General features: G+C 52.5%; 2 protein-coding genes across 2 annotated transcripts; one reads left to right on the plus strand and one right to left on the minus strand.

Moving 5' to 3' along the window:
* The first annotated feature begins 3,922 nt into the window (after nucleotides 1–3,922).
* On the plus strand, nucleotides 3,923–4,745 carry LOC119942812 (hemoglobin subunit epsilon-like). The gene is made up of 3 exons (XM_038763778.1): nucleotides 3,923–4,014; nucleotides 4,277–4,499; nucleotides 4,617–4,745. The coding sequence occupies exons 1-3, from the start codon at nucleotides 3,923–3,925 to the stop codon at nucleotides 4,743–4,745; spliced, it is 444 nt and encodes a 147-aa protein (XP_038619706.1).
* A 4,038-nt stretch (nucleotides 4,746–8,783) lies between these two features.
* Nucleotides 8,784–16,326, minus strand: LOC119942714 (hemoglobin subunit alpha-D-like). Its single transcript, XM_038763617.1, has 5 exons — nucleotides 16,052–16,326; nucleotides 14,957–14,975; nucleotides 14,519–14,631; nucleotides 11,691–11,913; nucleotides 8,784–9,079 (listed from the first exon to the last, which is right to left on the minus strand). Exons 1-5 carry the CDS (start codon nucleotides 16,138–16,140, stop codon nucleotides 8,936–8,938), a joined length of 588 nt encoding a protein of 195 aa, XP_038619545.1. The 5' UTR covers nucleotides 16,141–16,326; the 3' UTR covers nucleotides 8,784–8,935.
* Between the last annotated feature and the right edge of the window lie 312 nt (nucleotides 16,327–16,638).

The following is a 16,638-nucleotide window of genomic DNA, read 5'->3' on the forward strand; positions in this document are numbered from 1 at the left end:
ATTTGTATAAGAGGACAGACACTGGTGCACCGTTCTGGATGGTTTGATAATGGCATTTATTAAGCACTTACTATGTGCAAAGCACTGTTCTAAGTGCTGGGTTTAGTCATCCACCTGACTGGAAGCAGGGGGCTGGATTAAATGACCCCTTGAGGTCCCTGCCATTCTCCTGAATCCCGTGCTTTGAAAACCCAAGGGTCAAATCCCTTTCAGAGCACTGAGCCCCGGGGGGTCAGGCTGGACTCAGGCAGGGCCAATCTGGGCACGCTTCATGGAGGAGGGGGCTGCACTGCTCCCCCATCTGGCCTAGGTGCCGGCCCGGGGTGGGGGATTGAGGTAAAGGTGGAGGGCTTCCATTGTGCTTCCCTTAGCGGCCTTCCCTGACTACACACTCATTTCTTCTTCTCCCAATCCCTTCTGCGTTGCCCTTTCACTTGGATTTGTCCCCCTTTCCATCCCCTCCATTAGCCCCACAGCACTTATGTCCATATCGGTCATTTACTTATTTCTACTAATGTCTGTCTCCCCGCTAGATTGAAGCTCACTGTGGGCAGGGAGTGTGTCTGTTTATTGCTGTAGTGTATTCTCCCAAGCTTTAGTCCAGTGCTCTGTACATAATAAGTGCTCAATAAATATGATTGACTCATTCACTGATTGGGTGAAGCAGCGTGGCTCAGCGGAAAGAGTCCGGGCTTTGGGTTCAAATCCCGGCTCCGCCAATTGTCATCATCATCATCAATCGTATTCATTGAGCGCTTACTGTGTGCAGAGCACTGTACTAAGCGCTTGGGAAGTACAAGTTGGCAACATACTTTGGGCAAGTCGCTTCACTTCACTGGGCCTCAGTTACCTCATCTGTAAAATGGGGATTAAGACTGAGCCCCCCCCCCGCCCCCTTGGGACAACCTGATCACACTGTAACCTCCCCAGTGCTTAGAATGGTGCTTTGCACATAGTAGGCGCTTAATAAATGCCATCATTATTATTAATATTATTATTAGGTCAGTGTCCCTTCTAAAGGAAGCCTGGTGTTGGCTGAATTGAAGGGTCAGGGGACCCCAGGAGGGAGGGAGCTCAGGCTTGGCAATCAGCAGGTTGCACAAGGGGCAGGGTGGGGTGGGAGGGGCCCAGTATACAGCCTTATCCTCGCAGCCAGAGAGGCAGGTCCCGGGAGCCGCACCCCAGATAGCAGAAGCCGAAGCCCCCGGCATGAGCTGTTCCCCCACCCCTGCTAACTCCCCCTTGTACTGTCCAGCTCGCAACTCCCATCCCGGTCAGCATGGCCCAGCTCCCACCACTTTAATAATGGCATTTATTAAGCGCTTACTATGTGCAAAATACTGTTCTAAGCACTGGGGAGGTTACAAGGTGATCAGGTTGTCCCACGGGATGCTCACAGTCTTAATCCCCATTCTACAGATGAGGTAACTGAGGTGCAGAGAAGTCAAGTGACTTGCCCAAAGTCACACAGCTGACAATTGGCGGAGCCAGAATTTGAACCCATGACCTCTGACTCCAAAGCCGGTGCTGTTTCCACTGAGCCACGCTGCTTCTCTAGGCCCAACTGCGGAGGAACAGAGCAAAAAGATGGGCCTACATTTGCATGTCAGTGATCATGACAACTAGAAGTTTTAACACATTTGTAGAGACTGGAGAGAAGATTGGAATAGTTGACATTTTTTCTCTCCTGGGATAATAATAATAATAATAACAATAATGGCATTTATTAAGCACTTACTATGTGCAAAGCACTGTTCTAAGCGCTGATCTGATCGATAATCAATAACAAAGGAACTAGTAATCGAGAAATATGCCAAAGATTAACGTTAGGAAAACTTGCTATAAGGAGCCTGGAAAAAGTCAGGAAACGTGCTGAAGTAACAGTTGTCGCAAAAATACAAATGGTCAATTCACGGTGTTTCCAGCGACAGTGTATGGATCCAAAAGCTGGACGGTGAAAAAATCGGATAGAAAGAGCGTCAATTCTTTTGAAATGTGTTATTCGAGAAGGCTTTTGTGAATACCATGGACTGCCCGAGAAACAAATAAATGGATTTTGGAGGAAATTAAGCCAAAATGGTCTTTGGAAGGCCAAATGACTCGATTTAAGATTAGCATATTTTGGACACATAATCAGGAGGATTAATTCTCCGGAGAAGACGCTAGTGCTAGGAAAAGTCCAGGGAAAATGTGGAAGAGGCAGACCAGCAGCTAGATGGATAGAGACCATAACAATGATAGTAGAAGAATCTCAAAGGGATGAGCATTTCCCTTTGATTTGAATATGACCCCTCCAGATTCTCGGGGTGTCCCTCTCCCTTGGGGGCAGGGTTGATGCGGGGATTCCTGGATCTGTGGTATTTGGGGCTGATAAACAGGGCTGGTTTGGGAGCCAGGATATTGGGGCTAGTGTGAAGTCAGTATCCTTGGGGTAGTGAGCTGGGACAAATATGTGCGGTCAAGCTGGCACCCTGGGGCTGGTAAATTGGGGTCAGTGTATTGGGACTGGTATACTGGATCTAGTGTGTTGGGCCGGGCATATTGGGATGGTCCACTTGTAGCTGAAATATTGGGGCTAGTATACTGAGGCTGATATTCTGGGTTGGTATACCAGGATTGGTTCACTAGAGTCAGCAGACTGGGGCTGGTATATCTGGCAAATTAATAATCATAATAATGATGGCATTTGTTAAGCAGTTACTATGTGCCAAGCACCATTCTAAGCACTGGGGTAGATACAGGGTAATCGGGTTGTTCCATGTCAGGCTAACACTTTTAATCCCCATTCTACAGATGAGGTAACTGAGGCACAGAGAAGTGAAGTGGCTTGCCCAAGGTTACACAGCTGACAAGCGGCAGAGCCGGGATTAGAACCCATGACCTCTGACTCCCAAGTGCGGGCTCTTGCCACTAAGCCACCCTGCTGAGCCTGGCACCCAGGGGCTGGTATACTAGGGTCGGTGTAGTAGGGCTGGTGTACTGGATCTGGTGTATTGGGTCTGGCACATAGGGGCTGGTATGCTGGGGCTGGTATACTGGGGTAGGTATATTGGGGCTAGTATAGGTGGCATGTTCAGCCTGGCACCCCAAGGTTGGTATGCTGGATCTGGTATGCTGGCTTTAGTAAGTTGGGCCTGGCACATTGGGGCTGGTATGCTAGGGAGGGTGTATCGGATCTGGTACATTGGCTCTGGCACGTAGAGGCTGGTATACTGGGGTCAGTAGACTGGGGCTGGTATAACTGGCATGTTGAGACTGGTACCCTGAGGATGGTACACAGGGGCTGGTCTATTATATTGGGTCTGGTACACTGGCTGTGGTAGGTGGGGCCTGGCACACTAGGACGGGTATCCGGGAGCTGGTACGCTGGGGTTGGTCCATGGGGCCAGTATTCTGGGGCTGGTGTCCCAATATGTGGAGCTGGTACATGGGGCTGTCCCCTGGGCACCCAAGCCGGTACCAGAGGTCCAGGGGGTTGGTCGACGGGGAGATATTTGGGGCTGGCCAGCGGGTCAGCGCCGGAACTGGGGTCAGGCCATCCGCTGAATCAGCCGCTGGACTGGGCCTGCTGGGTCGGGCCGGCTCCAGCTCCGGGCGAGTGGTTACACGGAGAAAGGGAGTGGACACGTGAGGCCCAGTGGGCCCCTGGGGCGGTCCCCATGGATCCAGGGCGATCTATCCTCTAGGACCCCTCAGTCTACCACCCCTTGGGACCCCCGGCCCCCTCCACGCCCCGCCCCCGCACTGACCCCTCCCGCCCCCGCCCTGCGGCTGACCAATGGACAGGCGAGCGGGGGCCGCGGTTGGGAGCATATAAACTCCGAGCCTACCGGACTCTGGCACTGGACTCGTCAGCTTCCAGCAGCTCCCGAAGCGTAGCTCCCAAGGCCCCGCACCGTCGTCTACTGCCCCAGCCACAACCATGGTCAACTGGACCGCCGAGGAGAAACATGCTATCGTGTCCATCTGGACCAAGGTGGACGTCGAGGAGACCGGGGCCGATGCCCTCAGCAGGTAGGGGGGGCCGGGCCGAGGTGGGTAGACCCTTGCCAAGGGCTGGGTCGAGGTGGGAAGACACGTGCCGGAGGCAGGGCCTAGCTTGAGGCGGGCAGACCCAAACCGGGGGCCGGGCGGAAGAGGATGGACCCACATCAGCGTCCAGGCCCGTCTAGCCAGGCCGGACCTGAGGGTCCCTGCTTTCCCTGGGGGTGGGCAGGGTGGGTGTGGGGGGGGGGGGGGCGGTGCCAGGGCTGATCCTCCCGGGTTTCCGTGCCAGGCTGCTGGTCGTGTACCCCTGGACCCAGAGGTATTTCAGCACCTTCGGAAACCTGTCCAGCCCCACGGCCATCGTGGGCAACCCCCGGGTCCGCGCCCACGGGAAGAAGGTGCTGACTTCGTTAGGGGAGGCCGTCAAGGACTTGGACCACGTGAAGAGCAACTTTGCCAAGCTCAGCCAGCTGCACTCCGAGAAGCTGCACGTGGACCCCGAGAATTTCAGGGTGAGCCCCCTTAGCACTCCCCCACCTCCCAGGTTCAAGGCCCCACTGCCCCAGGATCCCCCTCACCCCCACAACCCGGTCACCCCTTAACTCCCCCTCTCCCTCTCTGCTTTTCAGCTCCTGGGTGACAACCTCATCATAGTCTTGGCGGCCACCCTGGGCAAGGACTTCACCTCCGAAGCCCAGGCCGCCTGGCAGAAGTTGGTGGGCGTCGTGGCCTCGGCCCTGAGCAGCCAGTACCACTGAGATCCCTGGCACCGGCCGGGGTTCGGGCAAAAGCGCTTAGTACGGTGCTTTGCATACAAAGAGCGCTCAATAAATAGGATTGAGTGAATGAATGCATCTGGCCTCCGGGCCTGGGCGCCGGCGCGCCCTCTGCTGTCGAACGAGTGAATAAAGTTTGAATTCTTTTCCATTTCTCTGTCCAGGCTCTTCTGTAATAATAATGATGATGGTATTTGTTAAGCGCTTATTACGTGCCAAGCACTGTTCTAAGCGCCGGGGTGGATACAAGGTAATCAGGTTGTCCCACCTGGAGTTTACGGCCCTTATTTTACAGATGAGGTAACTGAGGCCCAGAGAAGTGAAGTGACTCGCCCAAAGTCACACAGCTGACAAGTGGCGGAGCCGGGATTAGAACCCGCGTCCTCTGACTCCCAAGCCCGGGCTCCTGCCACTAAGCCACGCTGCTTCTCTGCTGAAGGAGTGGGTTGGGGATGGGTGGAGAGGGGCGGGGTGGGGCCGACCCCCTTTCCCCTCAAAAAAAAGGGTTCGGGGGGTAGAAGCACTGTTCAAAAAGCTGGGGTAGATACAAGATAATGAGGTTGGACACAGTCCCTGTCCCATAAGGGGTTCACAGTCGAATGGGGAGGGAGAACAGGATTGAATCTCCATTTTACAGAGGAGGGAATACTGCTACTACTACTACTAAAAATAATAATGGTATTTATCAAGTGCTTACTATGTGCCAGGCACTATACTAAGCACTGGGGTGGATCAAAGCAAATCGAGTTGGACACAGTCCCTTGTGGGACTCACAGTCTCAATCCCCATTTTACAGGTAAGGTAACTGAGTCCCCGAGAAGTTAAGTGACTTGCCCAAGGGCACATGGCAGACAAGTGGCAGAGCGAGGATTAGAACTCAGGTCCTTCTGATGCCCAGGCCCGTGCTCTATCCACTACGCCATGCCGCTTCTCTAACTAAGGCCCAGGGCATTTATGTGAGTTGCTCAAGTTTGCACGGAGGACAGGTGATAGAGCTGGGATTAGAACCCAGGTCCTCTGACTTCCACGGCCGGGCTCGTCCCGCTAAACCACGAGTTAGAAGTTAAGTTTTTCGTGGATACTGGTGCCTAATTTCCTGAATTCGACAAGGTAAGTATAGGCACCAACTTGGGGAGAAGGGCAATTTCAGAATTTTACATTCCCCATTTGCCTTTAAGGCACTCCATCAGCTGTCTCCCTACTGATCCACTCTTTTCTTCCTCTACAACCCAGCTCACACTCTTCATTCCTTCCATCACAGCATATTCACTGGGTCTCGTTCTCGACTCTTCCGCCTCCAACCCCTTCAGCCTGGAGCTCGCCCTTTAAATCTGCCAGATCACCGCTCTCCCAATCTTCAAAGCCCTGCTGAAATCCCACCTCCTCCAAGAGGATTTCCCTGATTGATTTTTCTTCTCCTTGGGTTTTATGCCCTTAACTGCCACCTCATCACTTCAGCACAAACTCCCCGCTAATTTACTCAAACCCCGTGAAAGACTTTTTTAAATGATATCTATTAAGCGCTTACTATGTGCTAGTCACTGTACTGAGAACTGGGGTTGATACTTGCTAATCAGGTTGGACATTTCCCGCATGGGGCTCACCATCTTAATCCTCATTCATTCATTCATTCAATCGTATTTATTGAGCGCTTACTGTGTGCAGAGCACTGTACTAAGCGCTTATAGATGAGGGAATTGAGAAGTGCAATGACTTGTACAAGGTCACACAGCAGACAAGCAGTAAGCCGGGATTAGAACCCAGTTCCTCTCACTCCCAGGCTCAGGCTCTTTACAGTAGAAGTGGTGTGGGAAGCAGTGTTACCTAGTGGGAAGAGGAGGGAGTCAGAAGGTCCTGGGTTTTAATCTAGGCTCTACCACTTTGCTGTGTGACCGTGGGCAAGTCACTTCACTTCACTAATAATAACAGTTGGGGAGGGAGTCAAACTCAGCACCAGATGGTGGGTGTCTGGGGGAAGGAGGCACATAGCAAGCACTTAACAAATAGCATAAAAACTCACTATTATTATTATCATTACAATGCCCTGCCCTCAGTGGGCTCTCAGTAAATAGCATTATGACTACTACTCATTCAGTTGTATTTATTGAGCGCTTACTGTGTGCACAGTACTGCACTAAGCGCTTGGGAGAATACAATATAACAATAAACAGACCCATTTTCTGCCCACAACCAGCTTATAGACTAGAGAGAATTTACATGTTCACCTACAGGGTTTGTTCCCCTCTTCCTTTTTTTAAAAAAAAATGGTATTTGTTAAGCACTTAGTTTGTGCCAGGCTCCGTATTAAGCTCTGGAGTAGAGACAAGGTTGGATACAGTCCCTGTCCCACATGGGGCTCACGGTCTTAATCCCCATTTTACAGATGAGAAGCAGCTGGCTCAGTGGAAAGAGCCCGGGCTTTGGAGTCAGTGGTCATGGGTTCAAATCCCGGCTCTGCCAATTGTCAGCTGTGTGACTTTGGGCAAGTCACTTAACTTCTCCGGGCCTCAGTTCCCTCATCTGTAAAATGGGGATTGACTGTGAGTCCCCATGGGACAACCTGATCATCTTGCATCCCCCCAGTGCTTAGAACAGTGCTTTGCACATAGTAAGCACTTAATAAATGCCATCATCATCATCATTATTATTATTATTATGAGGGAACTGAGGCCCAGAGAAGCAAAGTGACTTGCCCAGGGTCACACAGCAGGCAAGTGGTGGACCCAGGATGAGAACCCAGGTCCTCTGACTCCCAGACCTGGGCTCTAACCACTAGGCCATGCTGCTTCCCACTAGTTCCTAGTGTTGTTCACAACCTGCTTTCAGAAAGGAGGGTTTGGGGTGGGGCGGGGGGCAGAGGGCAGGACCAGATGGTGGGTTCAGTTTGTCTGTCTGCCAGGGGATCCCACCTGCCCCTCAATCTCAACTCCTCCATGCCAGGTTGAGAGGGCTTGGTGACGCTCCTTAGAGACACATTCATGCAGGGCTACCTGGGGCTGAAGCCTTAGCCCCCGACTGTACCCTGGTCTATTTTAACTTCTCAATCAATCAGTAGTATTTACTAAGCACTTATCACATGCAGAGCACTGTTCTAAGTGCTTAGGAGAGGACAAATCGCCCATCCATCTCCACATCAAACAAAAACTCCTCACGAATGACTTTAAAGCCCTCCATCCCCTTGTCCCCTCCTACCTCACCTCACTGCTCTCCTACTGCAATCCAGCCCACACACTTCACTCCTCTAACAATAACCTTTTCACTGTACCTTGATCTCATTTATCTCACCACCGACCCCTGGCCCACCTCCTCCCTCTGGCCTGGAACACCCTCCCTCCTCAAACTCGACAGACAACGACTCTCCCCCCGCTTCAAAGCCTTATTGAAGGCTCATCTCCTCCGAGAAGACTTCCCTGACTAAGTCCCACTTTTCCTCTTCTCCCACTCCCTTCTGCATCGCCCTGACTTCCTCCTGTTGTTCACCACCCCTCCCAGCCTCACAGCACTTACGTCCACATCTGTCGTATATTTATTTATCTTCATGTCTGTCTCCCCACCCCTCACAGTCTCAATCCCCCTTTTTACAGATGAGGTAACTGAGGCCTGGAGAAGTGAAGTGACTTGCCTGAGGTCACACAGCAGATGAGTGGCGGAGGTGGAATTAGAACCCATGACCTTCTGACGCCCAGGCCTGTGCTCTATCCACTACGCCACGCTGCTTCTCGACAATGCCGTACTGCTGCTCTAACATTGGCTGACTTGAGTCGTAAGGGGCTCACGGTCTAAGTAGGAGGGAGAACTAGGGTTGAATCACCATTTCACAGATGAGGAAGCTGAGGCCCAGAGAAGTCAAGAGACTTCTCCAAGGACACATAGCTGAAAGGTGGCGGAGCCAGAATCAGGACCTAGTCTCCCAACCCCCAGGCTCTTTCCACTACTTCTCGGGGTGTTCCGTCCAAGACCCTTTTCCTTCCAGCCGGCACTTGACAGAATTCCCAACAGTAGATATTTATTTCCCAAACCAGTAGCTATTTATTTCTGACATCCCTTCTGAACACAGGCCCACCCCCCTTCCTCCCTCCGCCCCACCGTGGCCCTGGCCATGGACCAGCCTAACCCTCCCATCGTGGCCATATTTTTCCCAGGCTCCCTCTCCCTCAGAGCTTCCTCGCGGGCTAGTCGGAGTTGGCGTGCAGGTAGGTAATGACCACCTGATCGTAGAGGGACGACTGCAGCTTCTGAAAGGACTCGGCCATCTCCGGGGTGTAGCCGGGGCCCAGGGAGTCTTGGCACATGTCTCCGACGCACTTCAGCATGAACTGCGGGGGGAAAGCCCTCAACCAGTCAATCAATCGTACTTATTGAGCATCTACTGTGTGCAGGGCACTGGACTGAACGCTTGGGAGAGGACGACAGAACACGTCCTCTCTGCCCACATCTAGCTTACAGTCTACAGAAGGGGAGATGAGTGCTGTGGGGTTGAGGGAGGGGGGAATAAAGGGGAAAAATCCAAGGAAACCGAGATGGGAGGGTGGGGGTGTAGGAGGGTGAGCAAGGGATAGGCCGACCTGGCCCATCATCATCATCATCAATCGTATTTATTGAGCGCTTACTATGTGCAGAGCAATGTACTAAGCGCTTGGGAAGTACAAATTGGCAACACATAGAGACAGTCCCTACCCAACAGTGGGCTCACAGCCTAAAAGGGGGAGACAGAGAACAGAACCAAACATACCAACAAAATAAAATAAATAGGATAGAAATGTACAAGTAAAATAAATAAATAAATAAATAGAGTAATAAATATGTACAACCATATATACATATATACAGGCCCAGAGCACACCGGTAGAAATTGGGCGGGGAGGGCTCCTTTCAGGAGATGAAGTGGGAGTAAGCAGAGGCAGTAGTAGCAGCAGCTTTTACTATTACTACTGAATATAATAATAATAATAATAATTGTGGTATTTTTAAGCACTTATTACATGTCAAGCACTGTTCTAAGCCCTGGGGTAGATACAAGATAGTCAAGTTAGGCACAGTCTCTGTCCTGTATGGGGCTCCCACTCTTAATCTCCTCCAGGAGGCCTTCCCAGACTGAGCCCCCTTTTTCCTCTCCTCCTCCCCATCCCCGGGCCCTATCTCCTTCCCCTCCTCTCAGCACCTGTGTATATGTTTGTACAGATTTATTACTCTATTTATTTTACTTGTACATATTTACTATTTATTTTGTTAATGATGTGCATATAGCTTTAATTCCATTTGTTCTGACGATTTTGACACCTGTCTACATGTTTTGTTTTGTTGTCTGTCTCCCCCTTCTAGACTGTGAGCCCGTTGTTTGGGGTAGGGACCGTTTCTATCTGTTGCCGACTTGTACTTCCCAAGCGCTTAGTACAGTGTTCTGCACACAGTAAGCGCTCACTAAATACGGCTGAATGAATGAATGAATAATCTCCATTTTACAGAGGAGGGAACTGAGACACAGAGAAGTGAAGTGACTTGCCCAAGGTCACACAGCAGACAAATGGTGGGGCCGGGATTAGAACCCACGTCCTCTGATTCCCAGGCCCGTGCTCTTTCCACTAGGTCATGCTTCCCAAACTGGGTGCTCATTGGGTGCAGTGCACTGTACTAAGTGCTGGGGGCTTGATTAGAATAGTACAGTAGCATGCTCTGGGCCCACAGGTAGCTGACACTCCAATGGGAGAGACAGAAATGAAAATTCATACAACTAGAGGGCTCAAAATCATTCCTGGAGTAGATATATTTTGGGGGGCGGTGAGGGCTCGTGGAAAGAGTTGGGCCTGGTTGTCAAGAACTTGTGTTCTCATCCAGACTCTGCCGCTTGTCTGCTGTGTGATCTTGGGCAAGTCATTTCACTTTTCTGGCTCTCAGTTTCCTCAGCTGTAAAATGGGGATTCAACGCTTGTCCTCCCTCCGACTTGTATATATGTTTGTACATATTTATTACTCTATTTATTTATTTATTTATTTTGCTTGTACACATCTATTCTATTTATTTTATTTTGTTAGTATGTTTGGTTTTGTTCTCTGTCTCCCCCTTTTAGACTGTGAGCCCACTATTGGGTAGGGACTGTCTCTATATGTTGCCAACTTATACTTCCCAAGTGCTTAGTACAGTGCTCTGCACACAGTAAGCGCTCAATAAATACGATTGATGATGATGACTTAGCCCAAGGACCCCATGTGGGACAGGGACTGTGGACAACCTGATTACCTTGTATCTACACCAGACTTTATTACAGGGCATGAGGAAGTGCTTAACAAAAACCATAAATAATGATAATAATTACTGTGATATCCGTTAAGCGCTTACCCATATGCCCTGTGCCGGGGTGAGTTACAAGCCAATCGAGTTGGACACAGTCCCTGTCCCATGTGGGGCTCGCAGTCTCAATCCCCATTCTACAGGTGAGGTGACCGAGGCCCAGAGAAGTGAAGTGACTTGCCCAGCGTCACACAGCAGACAAGCGGTGGAGCTGGGATTACAGCCCACTCCCACAGGATTAAAGAATACACCACAACTACTACTGCTACTAGAGAAGCAGTGTGGCTCCGTGGAAAGAGCCTGGGCTTGGGAGTCAGAGGTCAAGGGTTCTAATCCTGGCTCTGCCCACTTATCAGCCAGGGATGGAGCAGAGAACCAATGCCTTCTGGATCAGCCCCGTGGCCTGCCCAGGCCCAGAGCAGCATTGCCTAGTTGATAGATCAGGAACCTAACTATTATTTTTATTATTATTGGTGGCGGTGAGCGCTTCAGCAACGCCGTAATAGGGAAAGCAAAACACTCCGAATGTAGCCAGTGGCCGCCGCAATGGAGGTGAGGGTGGGGTTGGAAGGACCAGGAGCCGGGGGGTCCTGTTGGGGGGATCCGTGGGGAGGGTTTTGGAGGATGTTTCTACCCACCTGGAAATTCTGCACCTCCACAGAGTGGATGATCTTGTGCTTCTCGGCCAGGGGGTTGAGAATCTTGCACACTTGCTTCCAGTTGTCCAGGTTCTGGATGATGCGGTCGAGGGCCACCATGACGCGGCGGCCGTGGGAGCGGAGGAGAGGGTTTTCCTGCAGGTTTCCCTCTAACGGGATGTTCTTGAAGTACTTCTTCGTCTCCGGGTACTCTCTGAACATCCTGGTGGAGGTGGGGGGACAGGGAGGGGGGAGGATGGGTTCCCCTCCGAGGATGCCCCCCCCACCGTGTCTGGCCCGGCCCGGTCCCCTCCAGATCCCACCCCTTGGGACCCCGGTGTGTCTGGGAGACATCTGGGAGGAGAGGGGAGGGCTACCTTCCAGGAAAGGTACTGGGCACCGGACATCCCCCCTCCAGGGCAGAGAGATCGGAGACCGCCCAGAATTGCGGTCATCCAGGGCCCAGGGCAGCAGACGCTCTGGGTTTCCCTCTGCCAACCCCACTCTGTTGGGGGATACCAGGCTCCTTGCCCACATCGAATGGGGGAAACTGAGTCTGCGGACAGATTTGCCACAGCCAGAGGGGGTCGACGGGGAGCGGGGCTGGAAGTGGCCGGTCGGGCCACGGTCTGATGGGCTCCCCTGCGGCTCGACCCGGCCCCTGATTTCCCTGGAAAGGACGGACAGTCCTCTCCTCCCCCTCCATTCCTCCGTCTCCCTCATTCATACGTTCGATCGTACTTATTGAGCGCTCACTGTGACCATACTAAGTGTTCGGGAAAGTACAATACAACAATTAACGGTGATATTCACGGCTGACAGAGAGCTCTTCTGGGACAGTCACAAGACGGCAGCCTCACCCTCTGTTCCCTGGCCCTGTCCCCTGAGCCATCTCTGCTCCCCCCGCCTCCTCCTCCCCTGCCCCACATCTCCACCCCTCCTCCACTGTCCACGTCCCCTCTCCTGACTCAGTTTCCGGCTGTGGGCTTCGGCTTTCTAGGCCGAACTAGTCTCCCCCAAGAGGCACTGACCCTGGCCCAGGGCCAGGCATAGCTACCCCCAGCCTTCGCCCCCAGCTACTTCCTACCCCAGGGATATATTACGTATATATCTGCAATTTATTTATCTATTTACTTATTTATCCATTCATTTATTTTAAAATCTGTTTTCCCCTCTGGACTGTGAACTCATTGTGGTCAGCAATGTGTCTGTTGGTTGTTATACTCTCCCAAGTGCTTAATAATAATAATAATTCTGGTGTTTGTTAAGCGCTATGTGCCAGGCACTGTACTAAGCGCTGGGGAGGACACAAGCAAACTGGGTTGGACTTCGTGCCTGTCCCATATGGGACTGCTTTGCATACCATAAGTGCTCCATAAATACTACTGAATGAACGACGGAATCCCCTGCCCACCTTTTTTCAGCCACCAGCCCATTCCCACCACCCATAGCCTTTGCCATCTCTAGTCAATCAATCAATCATATCTATTGAGAACTTTGTGCAGAGCACTGGACTAAGAATAATAATAATAATTATTATTATGGTATTTGTTAAGTGCTTACTATGTGCCAAGCACTGGGATAGATACAAGGTAATCAGGTTGGACACAGTCCCTGTCCCATAGGGGCTCACAATCTTAATACCCATTTTACAGATGAGGGAACTGAGGCACAGAGAAGTGACTTGCCCACAGCAGACAGGTGGCAGAGCTGGGATTAGAACCCAGGTCCTCTGACTCCAAGCCTGTGTTCTTGTCACTAGGTCATGCTGCTTCTCGAAGAAATGGGGAGAGTACAGTATGGTAGAGTTTGGTAGACATGTTCCCTGACCGCAAGGAGCTTACAGTCTATAGAGGGAGACAGACATGAAAATAAATGATGGATTTGACGTAAGTGCTGTGGAGCTGAGAGTGGATAAACATCAAGGGCTTAAAAAGAAAGGGAAAAGATCCAAGTAAAAGGGCAATGCAGAGAGTTGAGGAAATGAGGGCTTAGCCAGGGAAGGCCTCTTGGAGAAGATGTGATTGTAATAAGGCTTTGAAGGTGGGGAGAGTGGTGATTCGTCAAATACGTTTGGGGAGGGATTTGCAGGCCCGAGAGAGAACATGGGAGAGGGGTTGGCGGTGAGATAAATGAGATCAAAGGTGGGTTGGCATTAGAGAAGCCAAATGGGCAAGGGGGCTGGGTAGAAAATCAGGAAGGTAAGGGAGGAGGGGCCAAGGTGACTGATTGATTTAAAGCTGATGGTCAGCTGTTTCTGTTGGATGCGGAGGGAGATGGGCAACCACTGGAGTTTCACATGGACTGAACAGTTTTGTACAAAAATGATCCAGGCGGAGAAGTATGGACTGCAGTGGGGAGAGACAGGAGGCAAGAAGATCGGCAAGGAGCTCATGAAGCAATCAAGGTGGGAGAGGATAAGTGCTTGGATCACCGTGGTAGGAGTTTGGAGGGAGAGGGAAGGGCGGATTTTAGCGATGTTGTGAAGGTTCAACCGACAGGATTTGGTGACAGACAAAATATGTGGATTGAACGAGAGGGAGGAGTGGAGAACAATGCCCAGGTTTCGTGCTTGTTAGACACGGAGGATGGCGGTGCCGTCTACAGTGGTTGCCTATCTTCTGCACCCGGTAAGCGCTCAGTAAATATTATTGGTTGACGGATAGACTTTTCAACAGAGGGGCCCAAGCTGAGCTGGAATCTCTCTCTCAGAGGCCTCTGCGCCCCCGCCTCACCCGGACCCCGAGATCTGCACCCACAGCCCCGAGCCATCTGTCGGCATCTCCCTCCGCCCGCCGGGTTCCCAGCCCGTGCCCCCCACCCCACACCTGGTGAAGATGTCTATGCCATTCTTCTCCAGGTTCTCCATCATCTTGGACCAGATACTCTGGATGTTGGCCATTTCGACTTCCGTCACCTGCACCGAGGCGCTGGTAGGGCTCTGGGAGGGGGGCAAGGAGGGTGGGTCAGAGGTAACGACCCTGGCAAGGGGCCGTAGACAATCCTGGGAGCCGCGCTCCGCTCCTTCCCCTAGCCAGGAAGGACTCGACTTTGGCGCTGGGCAGCGGGCGAGGGGGCGAAGGGTGAGGGGGTGGGCAGTGGAGCCGGGGGAGCAGAGGGAGAGGGATGGGGTGAGGGCAGGGGGTCAGGGGGCACGGGCCGGGGGGGGAGGGCTGGTCAGCAGGGGCACTGGGGAGGGGAGAAGGGTGTGGTTTGAGGGGACCACCCCCCTTGGGGATCCCTCATTCCCCCAGTGTGGCCGGTACCCTAGTCAGTCGCCTGATCCTTGTGGATCCACCCAGGAGCCGGTTGGAGTCCCCATTGTCAGCGGAGGGAAAAGGAGAGATGTCAGTTTGCTACTTTAGGGGCACCCCGAACCCCGACCTCCAGGGAAGAGAAAGGCGGGCCTGCTGTGTGACCCCAGGCTGATCTCCACCCTCTCTGGGCCTCAGATTCATCCATTCATTCATTCAATAATAATAATAATAATAATAATAATGGCATTTATTAAGCACTTACTATGCGCTAAAGCACTGCTCTAAGCGCTGGGGAGGTTACAAGGTGATCAGGTTGTCCCACGGGGGGGCTCACAGTCTTCATCCCCATTTTCCAGATGAGGTCACTGAGGCCCAGAGAAGTGAAGTGACTTGCCCAAAGTCACACAGCTGACAAGTGGCGGGGCCGGGATTTGAACACATTGACCTCTGACTCCAAAGCCCGGGCTCTTTCCACTGAGGCACGCTGCTTCTCAATCGTATTTATTAATAACGATGGCATTTGTTAAGTGCTTACTATGCGTGAAGCACTGTTCTAAGCGCTGGGGGGGGGGATATGAGGTGATCAGGTTGTCCCACATGGGGCTCACAACACTGGATTTGGGGAAGACAAAGGTGTTTTTCTTGCTCTGGTGCCAGGCTCCTATTTCTTGGGCGCTTACTGTGTTTAGAGCACTGGACTAAGCGCTTGGGAAGTACAACTCGTTAACGGATAGGGACGGTCCCTGCCCAACAACGGGTTCACGGTCTAGGTTATAGGGGCAGGCCAAGGGCCCCCGGATTTCGGTTCGACCCTGGGGTGGCCCCAGCTGGACTGTGTACTTTCCAAGCGCTTAGTACAGTGCTGTGCACACAGTAAGCGCTCAATAAATACGATTGAATGAATGATGACCCCGGGGGGGGGGGAGGGGTGTCTTCGATCCGGACTGTCCGTTGGAGGGCTTCCACTGATGGTAGGCCCCGACCTGGGCTTCTTGGGGTCCCCCCTGCCCTGGGTTGGGGGCAGGGGTGGCAGGACCCCCCCCACCCCACCCCAGGGCCCGGCCCATCCCCAGGGCAGAGAGCGCCCGGGAGTGGGGGTCTTACCGGAGGGCGGACGTTGGGGGGTCCCTGGGTGGGAGCTGGGGGGGCTCCCCCTCTTTCTTTGGGTGGGGGCTGGGGGAGGGGGGATCCATCCCCCCGCGCCCCTGGAGATCCAGAGAAGCTGGAGGCTGGACCAGGCTGAGCCTTGACCTCCCCCGGAAGGACCGGCTCACAACGCACCGCACAGCACAGCACCGCGCAAAAACCGATCACCCGCCCCGCGCGCCCAAACCGCCCCGCGCGCCCGCACCGTGCAGTAAGAACCGCAAGAGTAACGGGGCTATTTGTGAAGCGCTTCCTAGTGCCAGGCCCTGTACTAAGCGCCGGGGGGGGAATCCAAACCAATCGCGTTGGACACAGTCTCCATCCCCATTTTACGGATGAGGAAAATAAGGCACGGAGAAGTGACTTGCCCAAATAATACCAGAATTCTTATTATTTTTAAAAATAATAATAATAATAATAATGATGACATTTATTAAGCGCTTACGATGTGCCAAGCACTGTTCTAAGCGCTGGGGGGATGCAAGGTCGTGAGGTTGTCCCACGTGGGGCTCACAGTCTTCATCCCCATTTTACAGATGAGGGAA

This window comes from Tachyglossus aculeatus, chromosome 21 (assembly GCF_015852505.1).
Source record: "Tachyglossus aculeatus isolate mTacAcu1 chromosome 21, mTacAcu1.pri, whole genome shotgun sequence".
Classification (NCBI taxonomy): Eukaryota; Metazoa; Chordata; class Mammalia; order Monotremata; family Tachyglossidae; genus Tachyglossus; species Tachyglossus aculeatus.